This window comes from Colius striatus, chromosome 14, assembly GCF_028858725.1.
Source record: "Colius striatus isolate bColStr4 chromosome 14, bColStr4.1.hap1, whole genome shotgun sequence".
Taxonomy (NCBI): domain Eukaryota; kingdom Metazoa; phylum Chordata; class Aves; order Coliiformes; family Coliidae; genus Colius; species Colius striatus.
In genome coordinates, this window is record NC_084772.1 from 949,324 (window position 1) to 971,508 (window position 22,185).

General features: G+C 50.4%; 1 protein-coding gene across 1 annotated transcript; it reads left to right on the forward strand.

Annotated features, from left to right (window-relative positions):
• Positions 1 to 668: 668 nt before the first annotated feature.
• Positions 669 to 18,553, forward strand: LOC104562754 (monocarboxylate transporter 7-like). The gene is made up of 6 exons (XM_062007821.1): positions 669 to 1,055; positions 13,919 to 14,162; positions 14,764 to 14,907; positions 16,261 to 16,389; positions 16,928 to 17,749; positions 18,312 to 18,553. Exons 1-6 carry the CDS (start codon positions 669 to 671, stop codon positions 18,551 to 18,553), a joined length of 1,968 nt encoding a protein of 655 aa, XP_061863805.1.
• The last annotated feature ends 3,632 nt before the right edge of the window (positions 18,554 to 22,185 follow it).

Consider the following 22,185-nt stretch of genomic DNA (forward strand, 5'->3'; position numbering starts at 1 on the left):
GTTTCTGTGAGCACCTTGCTTTTTGCAGGAGGCTGGTTTGGGAAGTGCCTCTGCTGGAGGCTGTTTCTGTGACTGATGGTGTGTGGTTTAGGTGTAGGCTCTGAGCAGGAGGGTGTTGACAACACCCACTGATAGCCCAAAGCCTTGCACCTACCCAACAAATCACCACAATTCCTGTTGTCACCTTCCCCTGTGCTACAAGCAATGACAAGGGAGAATTAGACTTGCAAGTCCAGATAAAACCCCAATGGAGGGAGTTCAGAGGGTAGCAGGACAGAAAGAGGTGAGGGTAGGACACGTCAAACTGAACCAGAGTGAAGAGGAGCAAAGAGCTGTGTTCACCACATGAACCCAAGGAGCAGACAGCACTGACCATGAGCCCCCTCCCACTGATGGCCCTCACGGGGCCTCCTTTAGGGAATTCAAAGCCCTTTATACCACTAAAAGCACCCGACTCAGATGACAACCCGTGGGGCTCCCAACTGTTCACCACAGTTCTGTGTTTTCTGCCCCCAAACGTGCTCACACCACCCGTGAGGGAGAAGCAGCAGCAGAGACACGGAGCCAAAGTGGCAACCTCCCGCCCCAAAAGGAAGCCAGGCCAGAGGCAGCCGCCCCACAGCCCCATGGCTCCCTCCTGAGCTGCAGCCACCATCCCCTGCGCAGAGATGGCTCCAGCAGCAAGGCCCAAGTCAGCAGCAGGAGAGAGGGACCCGGCCCTGCCGCAGCAATTCCTGACCCGGGAGGGCTCCGGGAGCCCTTCGAGCTGCTGCCACCCCTCTCTGGGGCTGGACTCGCTCCCCCCTTCCCGCGGCACCGCATCGAGCGGCGTTAACACACCTCCGCCGCACGGCGCCTCCTGCCAGGTGCAACCGGACAACTACAACTCCCGTCAGGCACCGCGGCTCCTGCCCGCAGCTTTGGGCGGCAGCGAGGTGCTGGGGGTGATGGGAAATGGAGTCTGCGGGCCGAGAACGAGCCTCCACACCTCGTTCCTCATCAGCTCAGCCCGTTCCTGCTGCGTTCCTTCCTACAACATCACACGTTACTTTTCCGCAAGGTTCAGTCTCCTTGAGGCAGCTTTAGGGTCTGGATCCCAGTTTTTAGGATTAAACCCCTGTTTTTAGGGTCTGTCCTGGTTTGGGCTAGGATAGAGTTAACTTTGGTGAGGAAGCAGGAAGGGGCACAGCACGGGCAGCTGACCTGGGCTGGCCAGCAGGTATTCAATACCATCCTGACATCAAGCCAGTACCGAGAGGCAGGGAGCTGGTCGGGGCGGGGCTGCGGGAGCACGGGGGCACTGCCGGCCGGAGGGGGGTCGCGCCGGGTCCCGGGTGGTGAGCAGCCGCGGCACGCGCCGTTCCTTTTGCTGCCCGTTCCCGAAGGAAAACACAAAACAACCGAGGTCGTTTTATGCGGTGCTTTATTGAGGGCCCGAGGGACCTGAGGACTAGTGTCCAAAGTCAGAGCCCCCACTAACAGAAAATTTCACAGTTTATATACTTTCCACAAATGATTGCTTCATCAGGTCCCCGTGATGTTTACCAGTTTTCTTAGACTTTAGGATTATGTTGTGCTCTGTCATGTAGTTACTTGAGACTATGCTTATCTGAATCCACAGCCAGAAATTTCCATAGATAACAAACAGGTAAACATTCGAGATAAAGATTTCTTTGAGAAAACAAGGTTCAGCGTTCAGCATTCTTCACTAATCTCTTTGCTTTGTTTAAGCAAGAATGCACAAGCTCAGCATGCCCCACTAGTTCCCTAGACTGCTAGGTTACATCAACATCCCACACTGCTCACTAGGCCTCGATACAGACCTTAGCCTAACTACTTCTAACTTTCCATATACAGTAATGCTAACAAGTCCCCCCTTTTGAGCATTCTTCTATCTTGCAAGGATGCTCAACATCATCTGTCTTTATTGTCCGTGTCTCAAGTAGTGGTTTCCTTATATGATGGAGGAGGAGACCCATTTCCAGTTCCATTTCTGGTCATCGCATTCATTAATCTGCAGGTGTTGAGCTTTTCTCTGGTAATGGTTCCTAAAATACACTTGTAAACTATATAAATTATCATCGATAGTATAACAAACATAATTATATATTGGATGACTGAGGAAATCCACCCAGAGACCTGGAGCCCCAATGAATCAAATATTGCTCCTCTCCAATTATGTTGAGCTTCTTCTTCAATTTCTTTGGCTTCGGTTTCAACCTTCTCCAATTGTAAAATATCTTTTTCTACTTCGATTGTCATGTTTGGAATATGGATATGCTCAGGTAACCACAGACCCCATGTTCCCGCAGCAGCAACATATCTAAGGCCATTCTATTCTGCAAAGTCATTCTGCTAGTTGCCTGTAGCTTCAAATTCATATCCTTAAACCCTTTCTTGGTGGCTGCTGCTAATCTTTTAGTCTGGCCCAGTAGCTTATACAACATTTCCCTATTACGGTAAGATGCAACCTGTGCAAACAAAGACTCTAAAGCCCAGCCAAATTTTACTCCATCACTTGGTTCATGTCACTCATCTTCTACTTTGATATCATCACCTATTTCCCTTTTCTTCCGAGCTATCCTTGTTTCTAATTTAGATTGTCTCCAAAATGGGCACAATGTGGGAACTCCCAAGGTTATTTGAGTTACTGGACCACTTGGTAAATGGGTGGTCCATTGCCCATGACCCATAACCCAAACTAAGTTTCCCGGACTTCTGATTGTGGTGAACTTGCAATTAATGACCCTTTTTCCATACATCCCTTTCTCATGTACATCTCCCTTTATTTTGTCTTTAATCGTATGATTGTATCCCCGACATTCACACCCCCATTTCAGCAGAACTCTAACAGGGACTAAACCTATCTGACTCTCTGGGGAGTCACAAGTAAAAACTTTCGTACAGTTCCATATTTCTTTCTGATCTCTGGATGGTCTCACGGAAGTGTATGTAGCCATCACACCATCGTGAGTCTGATCTTTCTCCCCTGTCCATTGTATACACCATTGTACTGGACCTAGGTAACTATATGATTCCAACAAACCAGGTCCCCATACTGTGTCCCATTCATCTTCCAAAGTTTGTTGTTGTGTAACATTCTGGCAGATCTCTTCATTCCTAATCTTTTCAACTTTTATTTTTGTGCTACTACACAAATATCCAATTATTGGAATATTACCATCTACTGTACAGCGACCTTTAATATTGCCACCTCTCCCATAAGGACCTGTTCTAACCCATCCATAATACCCCGGCAATGATCTACACTCTTTTTCCATTAAATCCCCCTTTATTAAACACCCATTTATCCACTCTTCATGCTTTATTGATACTTGCCTGCAATTCCAAGTAAAATTAACAGAGGTTTCTGGCATGGTTGTTATTGGAATAATTCCCCAGGGTATAGGTTCACCTGCAGCCTGAGGTAGTGGCAAACATGCTGTAATCTTAGATACATTCTGAATCATTCCAAAATCTCTAATCAACCCGACCACTAAGTTTTCCCGTCCTTCATCTCGATGGAAGTTTATTGTCCCATTTCCTAGATCCCGCACTCTCCTTCGGCTATATTTGCCTCTAATTAATGATACTAACATCCTAGAGTGGGCCCACCATGCATCTTTGGCTATCCAACACCAATACATCCCTTCATCATCTGACTGCACGTCACTTATTATTAATACTATGGTGCCGCCTAACCTTTTCTCTATCCGATATTTCCTTCCAGGCTGTATACTGCTATCTCCAAACCACCACCCAAAATCTGAAAAACTCATTCTGGGATTCACTTTACATGTTAAAATAACTATTTTCCCTTCATTGGCCTGATACACCCCTTGTGTGGCCCTAATTCCTTGATTCAAATGAGGTCGGCCCTGCACATTTCTTTTTCCATAACTGGAGTAGGGTCCACATACAACTACACATAGATATTGTCCATCCACCTTACCCAACAGAGGTTGAGTATAATTCAGCCATCCTATCCCTCTGTTCTCCACATTCCACCAACTGATTCCTTCCTCGATCCTGTCCCACAATCCTTGAGGTCCCATTTTCCACCATTTAACTTGAACCGGGGCTTCACATTCTCTTTGTGAAGTAAATGCGCAGTTTATCCTCAAGGGTGGGCCATCCCACATATCCATTGAAGCTATTTTTGGTATTACTTCTACTCCCTCCTGAATCGGGGACCAAGGTACTACTCTCAAATCTATTCGCTTATAATCAAAATTTTCCCGAATTAACACCAAACACATGTATACTCCTGCTTCTCCTGACGTTAAATTAGTCAATTGCAAGGTAACACTTCCTTTTTGGGTATCCTTATTCCAAACAGTAACAATACTTGCAGTCAATCTGGTTTGTCCTAGTTTCCAAATCGCAATTATTTCCTCGGCTCCAGCTCCCTGGTCATCAGTAATGTCACAGGTTAAATTGACATCCATCCCTTCCATAACAGTAACCACAGGCTCTGTAACAGTGACAAATACAAATCCGTTGACCGATACCATTTTCAATAATATCAACAGTACAACAGTTAAGAATGCTGTTTGGCTCGAAATATCATTCGAGTGGGGGATACCACTTGGGTTTCCCATTCGGTTGGAACCTTCTTGACTCGAGTGTAGTGGATCCAAGCGTCGATTCCCGCTACCTTTATGGCTGTGAAAGTTGTCAAGATCACTTGATGGGGACCGTCCCATGTCTCTCTCAGTGAGTCTGTGAACCAATTCTTCACATAGACCTGATCTCCCAGTTGAATATCATGCACTGGATTTTCCAGCAGGAGCGGCCGATTCCATTGAAGGGCACCCCGTAAGGCGTTGAGAACTCTATTGAGCGACATAACATAGTTAAAAATCACCTGGTCTCCCAATGCATGCGGGTCTCCTTTTAACACGGTGGCATGATAAGGCTTGCTGTACAGTATCTCGTACGGACTTACTCCTATCCTTTCCCTAGGTTTTATCCAAATCCTAAGTAATGCTAACGGCAGAGCTTGGGGCCACTGAAGTTTGGCCTCCTGACATATCTTTTTGATCTGATTTTTCAATGTTTGGTTCATCCTTTCTACTTGACCACTAGACTGGGGTCTCCATGGAGTGTGTAAATTCCAGGTAATGTCTAACATCCTAGCCACCTCCTGAACTATCCCTGCCACAAAATGTGGGCCTCTATCTGATGATAATCCCAGTGGTACTCCAAATCTAGGTATTATTTCTTTCAACAAAGTCTTCACCACTTCCTTTACTTGGTTTGTTCTACAAGGGAAGGCTTCTGGCCACCCCGAAAAGGTGCACACATACACCAACAGGTATTTAAGTCCCTGAGCCCTTGGAAGTTCTGAAAAGTCGACTTGCCAATAATCTCCAGGCTCTGGTCCTATTTGTAATTTTCCCAACTGCACCTGTTTCCTTACAATAGGATTATTCTTTAAACAAACTGGGCACATGGCATTCACCCTTTTCGCCAGCGTTAACATTTGGTTGGAAATTATTTCCTTTTTCAAAAATTTTACCAACACCTCTGCTCCCCAATGGCATTTATTGTGTCCAGTCTCTAATATGGACTTCATAACATTTTTGGGCACCACCACTTGTCCCATTGTTGTTACATACCATCCAATTGCATTCTTCTGGGCCTTTAGATATGTCGCCAATTTCTCATCATCGGCAGAATAGCTCGGTCCCCGAATCATATAACAAGAAACAGGGCTCACCTTGGTTGGTATTAAAGCCATCTGAGTCCAAACCTGTCGAGCAGCTTCTTTAGCAGTGATGTCTGCTAGTTCATTCCCTCGATATATCTTTCCTTCTTCTTTACGATGTCCCCTGATGTGCATTACTGCTGCCTTTTCTGGTTTATGTACCACATCCAACAGGATGAGAACTTCCGATCTATGTTTTATCATAGTCCCTTATGATTTTAATAGTCCTCGTTCTTTCCATAAGGCACCATGAACATGTACAACTCCAAAGGCATATTTCGAGTCAGTCCATACATTTACCTTTTTTCCAGTACTCAAAATTAATGCCCTGGTTAGTCCAATTATCTCTGCCTTTTGAGCAGATGTCCCAGGGACTAAAGCCTTTGCTTCAATCACTTGTGCAGCTGTCACCACCGCATATCCCGCATACCTGGTTCCATTTTCCACAAAGCTAGATCCATCGGTAAAGAGATCCCGATCTGAATCTTCTAACGGTGTGTCCTTTAGGTCTGCTCGGCTCGCATACACCTGTTCAATTGTTTCTACACAATCATGAACCAGCTCCCCTTCTTCCTGTTTGCTGTGAAGAAATTCTGCTGGGTTGATATGGTTAGTTATCTTAAGTTCCACATCATCTTGTTCTCTTAATATAGCTTGATATTGTAACATCCTGCTGGATGATAACCAGTGACTCCCCTTTTGTTCCAGGACAGCGAAGACCATATGGGGCACAAAGACCTCCATTTTCCTTCCCAAAGTCAGTTTTCAGGCTTCCTGTATGAGGATCACTGTGGCCGTAACTGCCCTCAAGCATGACGGCCAACCAGCACTAACATTGTCCAGTTGTTTTGAAAAATATCCCACTGGGCGTTTCCATGACCCTATTTTCTGGGTCAACACTCCCAGAGCCAGATTCTGCCTTTCATTTACATAAAGCTGAAAATCCTTATTTAAGTCCGGCAACCCTAAGGCAGGTGCTTCTTTCAGAGCTTGTTTTAGCTCCTGAAAGGCTCTTTTCCTTTGTGGACTCCATTCCAATTGGGGCTCCTTCAAAGCCTCATACAAGGGTTTGGCTAACAATCCGAAATTTAGAATCCACAGTCTACACCAACCAATCATTCCTAAAAATGATCTCAGTTCCTGATGATTCCTTGGAAGGGGTATGGCACATATTGCCTCAATTCTGTTTGTGCCCAATCGTCTCTGACCTTGCATTAATTCACATCCCAAATAAAGAACACTCTCTTTGAGGAGCTGGGCCTTTTCCTTAGATACTCGATATCCTGCTTGTCCCAGCATATTCAGTAAGGCAATTGTAAGCTTCAGGCAAACTTCCTTTTCCTCAGTTGCCAACAGAATATCATCCACATACTGCAAAATCACATAAGAGAATGGAGATTCTCTTACCTGTTCAGTCTTCCATTCCTCCAACTCTTTGGCTAATTGATTTCCGAAAATAGTGGGGCTGTTTTTGAAACCCTGCTGAAGCCGTGTCCATGTCAGTTGTTTCTTCCTTCCTAAATTTGGATCTTCCCATTCAAATGCAAAATACTTCCTACTTGGTAATGCCAGCGGGATGCAGAAGAAGGCATCTTTTAAATCAATTACTGTAAACCATTTAAACCTTTCCGACACAGATGTTAACAGAGTATAAGGGTTAGCAACCACTGGGTGAATGTCCTTTACAGTTTCATTTATGGCCCTTAAATCTTGCACTAGTCTATATTTACCATTAGGCTTACTTACAGGAAAAATAGGAGTGTTATACTCGGATTCACACTCCTGTAAAATTCCTTGAATCACAAATTGGGTTATCAGTGGAGCCACTCCTTTCCTAGCCTCCAACTTAACTGGATATTGTCTAACCCTAACCGGCTGGGCTCCTTCCTTTAGTTCTACAACAACAGGCTGGGCAGCTTTTGACTTTCCTGGGGTCCCTGTTTCCCATACCCAGGGTACAACTGCCTGATCTATTTCTTCTGGAATGGGAGTAGGTTCTATTTCCTTTATTACAAAAATTTTCCCAATTTCTTCATTTGGAATCTCCAATTTTACTCTCCCATTTTCAAATATTATTTTCACGTTTAACAAAGACAATAAATCCCTTCCAAACAGGGGCTTGGGACAATTGGGCATATACAAAAATTGATGATCCAATTCCTTTCCCCCAAATTTCAAATTTAGAGGCTGCAAAAATGGTCTTTCTTCCAGCTGACCCATAGCCCCTACCACCTGTACGGTGGTATCACTTATTGGTCCCAGTCTTTTGTTGAGAACTGAATAAGTAGCTCCTGTATCAACTGTGAATTCCTGTTCTTTACCATTTATTTCTAACCTTACCTTTAACCCTTGCTCTAGTCAGCTCTGATTTTGATAATTCCCCAAAACCAGGGCTTGGGCGACATCTGCCTGAGGCATAGGATAACTACCCATTGTCCCGGCGCTACCCCCCATTCCATTTTTCACAGGACATTCATTTTTCCAACGTCCTATCTATCGACAAAAAGCACACTGATTAAAACCTAACTTTCCTTGATTAAGGTTTCCCATTCGAAATCCCCCTCTTCCCTGACCATAACCACCTCTTCCTTGGGCAGAGCCTCCCCTACCACGACCTCGGCCCCTTTGTCCTCCTGATTGTTGAATTACAGCCAATATACCTGCTTGTTGCCGCTTAGCTGATTCTTTTTCCCCTACTATTATAAACCTTCCACGCAACTTCTAACATTTTATCCAAGTTCCTGGTGTCCTCATCTTCATCCTCTTCTTCCTCCTCATTATCATCGTCCTCACTATCCTGTTCCATCTGAGGTGGAACATAGGGTGGAGCAGAGGGACCCTGTCCACTATGAGCAACTAATAACGATAAATCTTCCTCTGGACCAGAGGAGGCAGCTAAACACTTAACACACATAGATCTCTTCTTACATTCACTACACCCTAATTCCTTTGTTTCCAAAACTAAAATACCACATTCCTTCTACCAATCCAGTTTTCGCCCTAAATAATAAAACAAATCCAAATACGGGATCTCATCCCATTTCTCATTGTCCCGTAAATACTGCACCAAAGGCGATACAATACCCAAATCGACAGTACCGTTTAGGGGCCACGCAGGTCCCCCTTCTGACTCATATAAAGGCCACCAATGATTACAATAGTTTATCGTTTTACCCTTATTCAAATCCTGATGAAATCCAGCACTCCTCCATCTTCCCAGCAAACATCCTAATGGGGTGTTTCCTGGGATTTTACTATTAGATTGAACTAACGCCTTAAAAGTTTTAAGTGGCATCATTTCAAGTATTCACGAAACAAATAACAGCAGACAAAATAACAGCAAACACAAACACTGTAACAATACAAACAAAACCCACAAAACCAATACCCAGTACCAAACCAACTTGCCACTTCTCGACGCCGCGAGGGGCAAGTGCCGGACCTGCGCAGCTTTCGCCGCGTCTTACAGCCGGCGCCTGGGCATCCACCAAGACGTCTTAGCCCAACTCAGCGAGGATCGCCGCCTCGTCTTATGAGCAGGCACCAGTACCAGAAAATAAAGCACCTATGGGCTTACCTTATAGCAGTCGTCCGCCAGGTGCGGGGGTCGGGCACGAACCGATGACTCCCCGAGGAACTCTCGGTGCCGGCGTGGAGTAAATCAGCACGCGAACCGCCCCAGCCACCTTCGGAGTCCTGCCGCGGCCGCCAGAAAACTGCTGCCTGTTCCCGAAGGAAAACACAAAACAACCGAGGTCGTTTCATGCGGTGCTTTATTGAGGGCCCTAGGGACCTGAGGACTAGTGTCCAAAGTCAGAGCCCCCACTAACAGAAAATTTCACAGGGTTTATATACTTTCCACAAATGATTGCTTCATCAGGTCCCCGTGATGTTTACCAGTTTTCTTAGACTTTAGGATTATGTTGTGCTCTTTCATGTAGTTACTTGAGACTATGCTTATCTGAATCCACAACCAGAAATTTCCATAGATAACAAACAGGTAAACATTCGAGATAACGATTTCTTTGAGAAAACAAGATTCAGCATTCAACATTCTTCACTAATCTCTTTGCTTTGTTTAAGCAAGAATGCACAAGCTCAGCATGCCCCACTAGTTCCCTAGACTGCTAGGTTACATCAACATCCCACACTGCTCACTAGGCCTCGATACAGACCTTAGCCTAACTACTTCTAACTTTCCATATACAGTAATGCTAACACCATGGGACACTGCAAGTCTAGTTTGTCTCCTCTGGGTTGGGCTCCCAACTGCTCAGAGTCTCCAACTCTCATCCCCTGTCAGGGTTTCTACTACTGCAAGGACGTCTCTGGTCTGGGATCGCTCCCTCTGTCTTTTCTGGCTGCAGGCTCTGCATGGTCACCTCATCTTGTACCACTCTTCCACCTCCTCTCACACACTTCAAATCCCCATCCTTAACTCATGCTGGCAGAGGCACCAGATTGGCCTGGGGGGGGTGGGGGCTGGAGGTGCCTCCAAACCCCACAACCAGGGGAAAGTCCAAGAACTCTTTACCGAGCCTGCACTGCAGCTCCCTGCCCATTACCAAGCACAAGCAGCTCCTCACAAACCCATGGCATGGTCATTCTCTTTTGGCTGTGGGTTTGTCTTTCCAGGCACTGAATCAACACCAACTTTTACACGAGGAAATTGTCCCCCACCCTTCTTCATGTAATGATCTTAACCCAAATGATTCCATGATTTCATGTCTCCAAGGGGGTCATCCTGGCCACTGCTCAGCTCCACCTGCACAGCCACAGCCCTGCTCTGTAGGGGCAGGGACACCTGGGAAGGTGGAGTAATTGCAGGAGAGGCTCCTTTGCTGCACCAGGCAACTCCCTGCCTGAGCCCTCCATCCCTGAATTCAGCTGGTAAGAGAGGAGGGGGAATGCCCTGGATAACCCCTGTGACTGACCTGCTGCGGGGAGGGGAGGGTACGTCTAAATAGTCTGCCTCTTGCTCACACTCAGCTTATTGACCTCCCCTGGGAGCTCTGCCACCAAGCAGAGTAGTTTCTCCACCCGGGCACAGCTCACACAGGAGTGCTCTCCACTCCCACGTTTGGGAATGGGGCACATCTCACACCCCAACACCCAGGTGGCCCCTGCAGTTTGGGCTGGGCTCCTGCTGAGCACGCAGAGGCCAAAGCTCTGTCTCTGAGCTGGATGGCTACCATGGCTGTCTGGTCTAACTGGTAGCATTTCTGCCTGTTCTCTCTGCTCATCCTCCTGCTCGCTCTCCCTGCACCAGCTGCTGGGCAGTCGCTCGCACTCCCGGCTGCTTAAATCCCCGTGGTCACCTCGGCTCCTCCTCCCGGCAGAACCTGCCCCGCTGGCTCCTGGAGGTCCCCTCTCTGCTCCTCCACTTTTCCTGCTCTGTGAACCCCTTTGCTCCAGCTGATAACCCCTTGCTCCAGCTCTGGGAACCCCTTGCTCCAGCTCTGTGAACCCCTTTGCTCCAGCTGAGAACCCCTTGCTCCAGCTCTGGGAACCCCTTGCTCCAGCTCTGTGAACCCCTTTGTTCCAGCTGAGAACCCCTTGCTCCAGCTCTGGGAACCCTTTGCTCTCTTTTTAAGAAAAGGAGGATTCTTTCTTCTTTTGTGGGTGGTGGTGGAGGAGAGGGAAGCCACCATGTGAACCCCAAAGTCAGTGAGGGAAGAGAAGAGGAGGTGTGCTGGAGCAGACATCACCCTGTGTCCTGTGGTGAGATGGGGCTGTCCCCCTGCAACCCATGGAAGAGGAGTGGTGAAGCTGAGATCTGCCAGCAGCACGTGGAGGACCCCAGGGCAGGGTTGGCTGTGCCCAGAAGAGGCAGTGACTCTGTGGGAGGGTGATGGTGCAGCAGAAGGCGCCTGGACTTCTGGAGAGGAGTCCCATGTTGGAGTTTGTGAGGAGCTGCAGCCCTTGGGAACTGCTCACACCGCAGAGGTTCGTTCAGGACTGTGTCCCAGGGGAGGGACCCCATATCAGAGGAGGGGAAGAATGTCAAGAGTCGTCCTCCTCAGAGCAGAAAGAAGCAGCAGAGCCCATCTTTGAGGGACTGACCACATCCCCCATTCCCTGCACCCCTGCACTATTGAGGGGGGAGGAGGGAGAGATCTGGGGAGCAGTGAGCTGGGCCCAGGAAGAAAGGAGGGCTGGAGGAGGGAGGTCTTAAAGTGCTGGTTGTCATTTTCTTGTCATTCTGCTCTTTTCCCTGTGTTTATTCTGTTTCTAATTGGTAGTAGATTAAACTGATCTTTTTTTAATCTCCTGAGCTGCGTTTGTTTTGCCCTGAACCACAGCTGACCAGCGAGCTCTCCCTGCCCTTGTCTCGTTCCACAAGGCTCCTGGTTAGATATGTCACTCTCTTCTCTCTAGTGATGAATGACAGGGCAAGAGGAAAAGGAGGCCTCAAGTTGCTCCAGGGCAGGTTTAGATGGGAGATGAGGAAGAACTTTTTCACTGACAGGGCTGTTAAGCACTGCAACAGGCTGCCCAGGGAGGTGGTGGAGTCCTCATCCCTGGAGATGTTGAAAAGGTTCATAAGATGAGGTGCTGAGGGATGTGAGTTAGTGGTGGGCTTGGCAGTGTGAGGGAGGGACTGAACTCGATGAGTTTGAGACCTTCTTTCCAACCAAAATGATGCTATGAAGCTGTGATTCTATGGTGTTTTCCCCTCCCATCTCACTGGGGCCTCCACCAACCTGTGGCAGGTGGGTGTGTGTTGAGGGGTGAGCAAACAGCTGCACAGTGCTTCCTTGCCAGCTGGGCTTGAACCACGGCAGCACCAAAACCTTTCCCTGCAAGGACAAGGGCAGCGGCGTCGTGCTGGAGCCAGTGGCCACTGGAGCAGCGCTGCCATGAGAAGGCAGCAGCAGCAGCTCTCTCAAAGTCACTGAGTGAATGCAGCTGATTGCCCTCAGCAGCAGAATTCTGCAGAACCTTTCCCTCTGCAGCCCCCCCCCCAGCTCCAGCCCTGTTGCAGCTCCCATTGTGACATCAGAAAAGGGAACCCAAGAGAGGGGCCCCCGGCCAGTCAAATGCACATTCACTGAGGTTTGAACCTGGGTAGGTGTTCCAGAGGTACAAATCAGAATCACCCTCACAGTGTGGTGGTGTCCTGGGACAGGGAGGGAGGGCAGCTCTCAGCCCTCTGCTGTCACCTGTAGGCAAAAGTCACTCCCCCCTGAGCCCTGAAGCCTTGTGTGACCCCCTCAAAGCTCCCCAGCAGCGCCCATCCACACCGAGAGCAGCGGGATCCAGAGGTAGGAGCGGCTACAGCTCAGGGACCAGGAAATGCCGAGCTGACGGGTTTTTCTGGGGACGCCCCAAAGTGCCCATGGCTTTAGCTCTGTCCCCCTTTGAGGGCACTGCTGGGTACAGGAAGGCTCCTGCCCCATGCTCTCTGTGCCCTTCCTCCCACATCCATTGAAGTGCTGGAGAGAGGCCAGCACAGGGCCACCAAGGTGATGAGGGGGCTGGAATATTTCTCCTATAAGGAAAGGCTGCAGGACCTGGGGCTGTTCAACCTGGAGAATAGAAGGCTAAGGGGTAGCAGGCACAGGCTGGCACACAGGCAGTGCCCCTGGCCCAGGAGGAGCAAGTCCTTCGGTGCTGAGGTGAGGGAGCCCTGGCCCAGGCTGCCCAGGGAGGGTGTGGAGGCTCCTTCTCAGGAGGTTTCCAACCCCAGCTGGACACGTTCCTGTGCCCCCTGAGCCAGGGGAAGCTGCTGGAGCAGGGGCTGGGGCAGCTCTGCAAGGCCCTTCCAGCCCCCATCACTCTGTGATTAAGGCAGTCTCACCTGCTTCCAGTTTGTTTAACAAATTGCTGCTTTTTAAGCTCCCTACTTAAGGAGATGTTAGCCCTGGGAAAAAAAAGCAACAGCTTGGTGACTGCTTGGTGGGGGTTCAGGACACACGGGGTATGGTGGTGGGTTCTATCATTGACCAAATCAGAAGCAAGTGGCTGGTACCAAGGTGTCACCAGCTACCCTGGGCCAGGTAGGAGAGTGCAGCAGGGGAGGGTAGGTGCTCCTGGGGCCCGTGGGGTGACAAAGGCAGAAGCTTTAGTCCAACTCCTGCATTTAATCCCTGGGCAGCACAAGGACTGGCTAGTGATGCCTTGGGGAGGTTACAGCTGCTGGCCCATGACCCTTTCAGCAAAATTGATCTTAAACTGACATGTGTCTCTTTCTCCCTTCTTTTCCAGATCAAAACTGGCAGTCAAAAAGCTGTAAAAATGCCATGCATGGCTCCAAATGTTTGTACTAAAGTGCCTGACGGAGGATGGGGTTGGATAATTGCTTTTGCTTCCTTCTTTGTGCAAGCTCTAACAGATGGCTTTATAAAGTCATTTGGCATCTTCTTCAATGACCTGATGGAAAGCTTTGGTGAAACCACCAGCAGGATATCCTGGATAATATCCATCTGTGTGTTTGTACAGACCTTCACAGGTGAGCCACAGCTGTGAGCACCAGCACAGGGTGCAGGTGTTCTGCTGACTCAGCAGATGAGGACCTGGTACCTGTGACTTGTGTGTCTCTGATGGCTCCATTCTAAAGAACAGCCATAAAGCCCAGAGGCTGCATGCTCCTGAAATAACAAGTACTGTCTGTCTTGGCCTGGCAGTCCCTGTGAGCTCCAGCTCATGTTCTCCTGTTTGCTACACAGACGTGGTGTCAGTCCCTGAGCCTGGCCAAGCCATTTGGCTTCTCAGCAGCAAGGGGTGACAACAAGAGTCTGGAAACACAACTCTGTAGTGGAAAGGATGGGAAATAACTTGAGCCCTGCTGAAATCCCCTGGTGTCTGTGGGCACTGCTGGAAGTTTGTCCCGTGGTGCCACACACCCATCTTAGTCTCTTGTGATGATTCTGTAGCACCTCCTGAATGCCGTGAGCTGGGCAGTGCTCCGGGGATGGCTGTGCTGCGGGGCCCAGGGGAGCTGGCATGGGACAGGGGCCTGGGCAGGGGGATGAGAAGAGCTGCTGAAGGAGATGGCAGCTGCTGGGGGGACTGACTTGGGTATTGACCACATCTCTCTTCTGCCCATCCAGCTCCTCTGTCTGCAGTCCTCAGCAACCGCTTTGGCCACGGCCTGGTGGTGGTGGTCGGGGGAGTCATGGTCAGCACCGGCACGGCCGTCGCCTCCTTCGCTCACACCGTCGTGGACATGTACGTGGCCGTTGGCGTTGTCTCTGGTGAGTCACCCTGTTCCCACGCCTGCTGAACAGTTTTCTTTCTCCTGTGGCTTCCTGCAAGTGCAGCTCTGCCCGGGGAGCTTCAGTGTATGGGGAGTGCTTGGGAAGTGCTGCTGCCGCTTCTGAGCTGCCCTCACCCTCCTGCCAGAGGCAAGGACCTGGGCTCGAGGCTTGGCTTTCTGTCCTGTGACACCCTGGGGACCACCTTGGGACCTGGTTCTGCAGAGCACCGTGCTGGGGCAGGCGTACTGATTGCTTGCATTGGCTGAGATCACTGACAGGATGAAAGCTGCTCAGGGCTCAAATCCCTAACCCCAGTCTCTCTTCATTTTTGATACTTTTCCCCCTCCAGTTTGGCCTGGGGGTCTTGCTCACATCCATGACCAGCAGCCCACCTTGCTTAGGACAGCAATTGCTGCAGGCTCGACCTTTTTAAGCAGATGAGGTCCTGAAGGTGCACCCCACTGGCTGTAGGGACAACAAGCAGGTTTGGGAGGTTGGGTCTTTTGTTTTGTTTATTTTCTTTTCCCCCCCTCCAATTTCACTCCCCAACATCCTTGTTTCCACAGTGATTTCCTTCCAGGGTGAAGATGTTCAGGTATTTGTAAATATTAATAAGATCCCCCCTCAGTCTCCTCTTTTCTGGAGTGAACAGCCCCAGGGCTGCAGCCTTTCCTCCTCACACACATGTTGCAGCCCCTCAGCATTGTGCTGGCCCTGCCCTGGCCTTTCTCCAGCAGTTCCCTGTCTCTCTGCAGCTGAGGAGCCCAGCACTGGCCACAGGACTCCAGCTGAGGCCTCCCCAGCTCTGGCAGAGCAGAGGGGCAGCACAACCTCCCTGGCCCTGCTGCCCACACTCTGCTTGCTGCCCCCAGACTGCCATTGGCTTCTTGCCCACGAGCCCACGTTGCTGCTCATGGTTCTTTGCTGCCCAGCAGCACTGCCAGGTCTCTCTCCTGGAGCTGCTCTCCAGCAGGTCCCCCCAGCCTGTGCTGCTGCTGGGCTTGTTCCTCCCCAGCTGCAGGACTCTGCCCTTGGTGCCCCTCAGCAGGTTCCTCTGTGCCCAGCTCAGCCTGCCCAGCTCTCACTGACTGGAAGCTCAGCCTCTGGGCAATCAGCCAGTGCTCCCAGTTTGGTGCCAGCAGGGAGCTCACTGAGGGTCCCACCCAGGTGGTTGATGAAGATGTTGAACCAGACTGGCCCCAGAACCCATCCCTGTGCAACTCCACTGGCCACAGGCCTCACAATCAATACTGTATGATACTGTAGTCTCACCACTGGGAAAGCTGCTCCATGTGCTCTTGCACCAGGGTTTTCCCCACCCTTACTTCTCGCGATGGCATTTCTTCACAGGCCTGGGATACAGCCTCTGTTACCTCCCAACTGTCACTGCTTTGTCTCAGTATTTTGACAGAAGGCGTTTGCTGGTCACAACAGTGGCATCTACTGGGGAATGTTTCGCTGTTTTCTTCTTTGCACCAGGTACAGTGCCCACAAGCTGAGTTCACACCTGCATGCCTAAAGCACCACCCTGCTCCAGGCCTTTTCCCAAGCAGACGGGAGCCAGAGGCCATTGATACTGACTTGAAGCTCACGGACCTTCCCATGAGCTGCTAAAGCCACTGGTTTCAGGGTCAGGTCAGCTGGGAGAGGAAACTCAGATGTTGGGTTTGCTCTCATTCCCTAAAAATAACACAGCCTTCATCCTCATGCATCCCAAATGCACGGGGACCTCAAGAGTGGCTTCCTAGAGGGTAACTTCTGCTAGCCAGGTGTTAACTGCAACCTGCAGCTCTTGTCCACTGCAGCTGATGGGAGGAAGGTGGGTGCCAGGCCTCTGGGTGGCCCTGGGCAGGATGGACCAGGAGGGATCCCCACTCAGTCTCTGTGAGAGCTCAGCTGCTTGAGATTCTACAGTGATAAAGCTCCAGTTACCTCCCTAGTTTTAAACTCACAGAGCTCCTCAGTGTAATTACAGACTTTTCTAGTTATACTTTCTTCATCTTCTCTCTTTCCTCAGCCATTACTGCTCTGAAGGAGCACATTGGCTGGAGACACAGCCTCCTTTCTGTCGGGGTGCTGCAGCTGATCATTGTCGCCTGTGGATTGCTCCTGAAGCCCATCATCATCAAAGAGCAAGAAGCAAGGAGAGCACAGCCGTCAGAAGAACCCACAGAGATGACACCCATGCTTGAAAAGGAGCAAACAGGCACCTCAACAGAGTCCATAGGCTCAGAAGAAGAAATAACGGCCTTATCCAGCCATCTGCCTGGAGACACCAAAGCAGAGCCAGAAAGGGAAGAGCCAAAGGCGCACGTACAGATACTTATTGAGGATGACAGCGCTCCTCTAGAAGCAAATCCCAAGCTACTGGACTTCTCTGTGATGAAAGACTATAGTTTCATCTGCTATGCCCTCTTTGGCATGTTGATTACCTTGGGTTTCCTCATTCCCTCCCTCTACATCATACCCCTGAGCCTCAGCCTCGGCATCAGCCAAAATCACTCGGCGTACGTGCTGTCAGCCGTGGGGATCGCAGAGGTCTTTGGGAGGATTTCAGCTGGCTGTGTGCTCAACAGAAAGCCTCTCCACAGCATCTACGTTGAACTCATCTGCGTCATTCTGCTGTCTGTAGCACTGTCTACCTTCCCTTTTGCCTCTAGCTTCTGTGACTTGGTGGCATGCAGCCTGTTTCTTGGGTTCACGCTCGGGACGGTAGCGGGCACGCACGTTGCCCTCCTGGCAGAAGATGATGTGGTTGGCATTGCAAAGATGCCTTCTGCAGTGGGAATCTATCTCTGCTTTCAAAGCCTGGTGGAGTTGGCTGCACCACCTCTGGCAGGTAACTCATCTTTGGGGGTTTGGGGGATGCTTGACAGCTAGTGGTGCTGGTATCTGTCTAGAAAGTCTTCTGGCAGAGCTAATCATAGTACTACCCTAAAAGTCCTGCAACTAGTGTTAGGAGGCTCTCGGAGCCAGAAGACTGCTGCAATGCAGCTCTGCAGAGTCCCCCAGATGAGGCAGTCATCACCAAGGAACCTCAGAGCGAAGGAAAATACTGCAGGGCAACCCCAATCCTGTGAGAGACCCAAAACTGGTGTCACTTGAGGCTCCAGTGCAGGGCAGAACTGCAGTGCTGCCACCACGCCTGTGCTGCAGAAAGGTGGAGTCTCCATCGTGACATGGAGATGCCTGACACATCTTTGCAGTGCCTGAAGATTGCACTACACGCCCCTCTACACAATGTTTTGACTTCAAGGCAGCATCTCTTTGTCATCGAGTCTCTTTTGATGGCAAGTAAAATGAGACAGTGGGACTTGGATTCAAAACGTTGTAGGAGGATGGAGAGGCAAGAGACAGGGAAAACTGGTTGTGGCTAACTGCTGTAAATGTGCTTTCTGCAGGTGTCTTAGTGGAGAGAACAAAGAGCTACAGCTCAGCCTTTTTCTCTTGTGCCACTGGCGTTGCTTTGGCTGCTGTGTTTCTGTCCCTGGTGAGACCATGCAAGGCTGGGCTGTGCCACAGACAGCAGCAGCGTGCAGAGCAGCGCACGGCGGAGGCTGAACCACACTCACCAGATGGCTTTATGGGAGAGGATATGGCAAAAGCAGAACATTTGGGAAAAGGCTGTGACCATGCAACATAAAATCGACCTGTTCTCTCTCCATCTGACGTCCTTGGAGCGAGACCTGGGGAAATGTCGTCTCTGCTCCACGTTTTGCAACCACATTGTACAGGGAACGGGAAAGTTTAAACATGAACAATTCCACCACTGCATTTTTATAGTAGCAGCATGTCATGGTTTGACATGAAGCTGCTTCTGGTGATGGGGAAGCGGCTGCAACGATGGCTCCTGTAAGAAGTTGCTCAAAACTCTCCCCAGCTCTGAGCCAGACCCACTGCTGGGGCTGAGACAATGAGATACCTCCACCATCACTTTTTAAGAAGAAGCTGTTAGAGGAGGCTTCTTCATGTTCTTTCCTTCTTCTGCCCCTTCTTCTTCTCCAGTTGCTGGTGGTGCAAGGAGTGGGAATAGTGGGAGAAACGACCATGTGGACTCCAATGTCAGTGAGGGAAAAGAGGAGGAGATGTGCTGGAGCAGAGACTCCCCTGCATGCTGCGGAGAGGACTGGTGAAGCTGACATTTATCTTTATTTCTTTAAAGACCCCACATCAGCAGCAGAGACTCATTTTGATAATGACCCTGTATCATGGACAGAGACTCATTTTGCTAAGAACCCTGAGCCAGGGGCAGTGACTATGGCCAGAAGTGGCTGTGTCCTATGGAAGGAACACAATATCCACAGGAGCTGTACCTGTGGGGAGGAACCCATGACAAAGAAGCTCACTAAAATTATGCCCACAAGAGGCCTTGTCCTGAGGGAGGGACCCTGTATCTGCAGAATCTGCATCCATGGCAAAGAACCCACGCCAGAGATATTTACCAAGGACTGTCCCCCGTGTGAGGGACCCTGTATGGGCAGAAGAAGCCACAGCTGCTGGGAACAACCCACACCAGAGAAGTTCATTCAGGACTGTGTCCTGTGTCAGAGACTTCATGTTGGAGCAGGGGAAGAATGCCAGGAGTCATCCTCATCTGAGCAGAGAGAAGCGGCAGAGCCCATCTGTGAGAGACTGACCACATTCCCCATTCCCTGCCCCCCTGAGCCGCTGATGGGGGAGCAGTGAGCTGGGCCCGGGACAAAAGGAGGGATGGGGGAGGGAGATCTTAAAGTGCTGGTTTTAATTTTCTCATCCTCCTGCTCCCTTTTTGCTTCTGTTGTGTTTCCTGTAGAATAAACTTTCCTCCTTTCCTCTCTGTCGAGCACTGGAGTCTGTTTTGCCCAGAACCGTACCTGGCAGCGAGCCCTCCCTGCCCTCGTCTCCATCCACAACAGCCCTGGTGATCTTTACACTCCCATTTAGCCTGGGCCTCTGCCATCCGAACGAGGGTGGGGTGGATGTGGGCACTGAGCAGAGACTGTTGTGCTGCTGCTGTGCTGGCTGGGCCCAACCACAACACAGCAGTAGGAAGAACTTTTCTGATCAGTCAAGGTAGATGCCATCCACTGCTCCCCCCTCAGCCAGCCAGCCAGGCCCGGGCCCTCCTTCCTGCCCTCTTTGCAGCCTGGAGTGACACTGGCCTGTCTCCAGTCCTCGGGCACCGTGCCTGGGCTGCACCATCATTCAGAAATAACACCAAGTGGTTGGCAATCACATCAGCAGCTGCCTCAGCACGCCTGGCTGTATCCCACCAGGACTTGCTTGGCCACAAGCGTCGGGAAGTTGTCACTAACACACTGCAGGAGCCTCCTGGCCTGAGTGTGATGAGCTGTGTGGCTTTGCCAGCAACTATCAGGGTGGTTGAGCTTCCCCCAAAAGGACCAGGGCCTGTGCTCCCGAGGCTGCCGTCTGCACAAAGCCTCTTCCTGCACTGGTGACCTGTAGTGAACTCCCACAACTGCCTGTTCTAAGTAGCACACAGCCCTCCACGACAGTGCTCCAGCCACGTCAGATGTCCCACCATGTCTCTGTAGCTGCAGTGAGATCAGGGCCCTGTGACTGCACTCACATCTCCGGCTCCTGCTGCTCACTGCCCGTGCTGTGTGAGCTGGTGTTTGCTGAAGACGACGGCAGACAAGGCCACCCTGTAGTGCAACAAGTCTCAACTTTATTTGCAAAGATACAACTCTTTTATAGATACAATAATCAGGCTCATACATATTGCAAAAGCTAAGCTCATCATTGGTTCCCAGTTAGGTGCAAACCTCGCCCTCGTTTTAACATACTCCAGATACGTGTGGCTGCTTAACCCAAACTAAGCTCCTGCTTTCTCATCCTGTTATCATACAGCTCTCTTGCTCTCACGGCCTTGAGCAGGAGTCCAATGTCTTATCGCTTAGTGCTTACTGCCTAACCAGCTGTATTCTATCATGTCCTCTTTTCTCTAGCCAAGTCTCCACAAAACTCCCCACAGGTGTTTGGGCATCACAGGGGCTCGCTCCAGCGAGGGACCCTGGTCCCTCACGGACCGCTGGGCTCGTCCTTTCCATCTTCAGTCCATTGCCTCAGCGAGTGTAAAAGCTGTTGGCCGTGACGCCGTGCATTTTGCTGTAAATGTGATAATGAACAGTGGTTTTCTGACAGTGGAAACTTTCTGAGGTGGTTTAGGTGCCAGGAACGGAACTTGGAAGAACAGAACATTTTGGCATTGAGCAGCCAGTGACACAGTAAAGGAAAAAACAGTGAAAAAGGTTTATAAAAAGTGGTTTGTGTTTTTGACTCATTGCACTCATTTAGACTTTTTCACTCTTAGATGAAGGATTTTTTGTTTTGACCAGGAGTAAAAACAGTAAAAAACTGATTTTGTCACCCTGCTGATGCTTCAAATGGTTGTGGTAAATGGTTTTAGGCAGTTTCAGCACCCCAGGCACAACACGTGGGTTACACTGGCCAAAGCAATCAATCAGTCTATAGAATGTTTATCAGTTCCACTCCAGAGAATCCTTTTTCTCCCTGTTTGGTGGGAGTCCCATCAGCTGTGGCACAATGGCCTGTACCGAATGCATTAAAAACAAATCCCTTAGTTCAGGGCGATGGCAAAGCTGACAGCGGGGATTTTCTCACATCACGGTTGCCAACAACGGCAGCAGAGCCACAGGAGCTGGAATGATTGGGCTCCATAAAGATGGATTTCTGTGTTCTGCCCACGCGGGGCTGTGTTTGTCCCGTGCCCCCCCAGGGTTGTTCTGCCCATGTGGGTCCATGTGCCTCCTTCCCCCCGGCTCCTGCCCACGCGTGTCCGTGTGTCTGCCCCGTGCCACCCCCTGCCTCGCCATGGTTCTGCCCAGCGTGTCCGTGTGTCTGCCCCGTGCCACCCCCTGCCCCACCATGGTTCTGCCCAGCGTGTCCGTGTGTCTGCCCCGTGCCACCCCTGCCCCACCATGGTTCTGCCCAGCGTGTCCATGTGTCTGCCCCGTGCCACCCCCTGCCCTGCCGTGGTTCTGCCCAGCGTGTCCGTGTGTCTATGCCGTGCCACTCCCTGCCCCGCCATGTTCTGCCCAGCGTGTCCGTGTGTCTGTGCTGTGCCACCCCCTGCCCCACCGTGGTTCTGCCCAGCGTGTCCATGTGTCTGTGCCGTGCCACCCCTGCCCCGCCATGTTCTGCCCAGCGTGTCCGTGTGTCTCTGCCGTGCCACCCCCTGCCCCACCATGGTTCTGCCCAGCGTGTCCGTGTGTCTGTGCTGTGCCACCCCCTGCCCCGCCGTGGTTCTGCCCA

What these genes read in the sequence shown, in the direction of transcription:
- LOC104562754 (XM_062007821.1), top strand. Translation starts at nt 669, where the DNA reads ATGGCTCCAGCAGCAAGGCCCAAGTCAGCAGCAGGAGAGAGGGACCCG. An exon ending in ACATCACACGTTACTTTTCC is followed by an intron (nt 1,056 to 13,918) that starts GCAAGGTTCAGT and finishes CTTCTTTTCCAG; the next exon opens with ATCAAAACTGGCAGTCAAAA. An exon ending in GGCTGCACCACCTCTGGCAG is followed by an intron (nt 17,750 to 18,311) that starts GTAACTCATCTT and finishes TGCTTTCTGCAG; the next exon opens with GTGTCTTAGTGGAGAGAACA.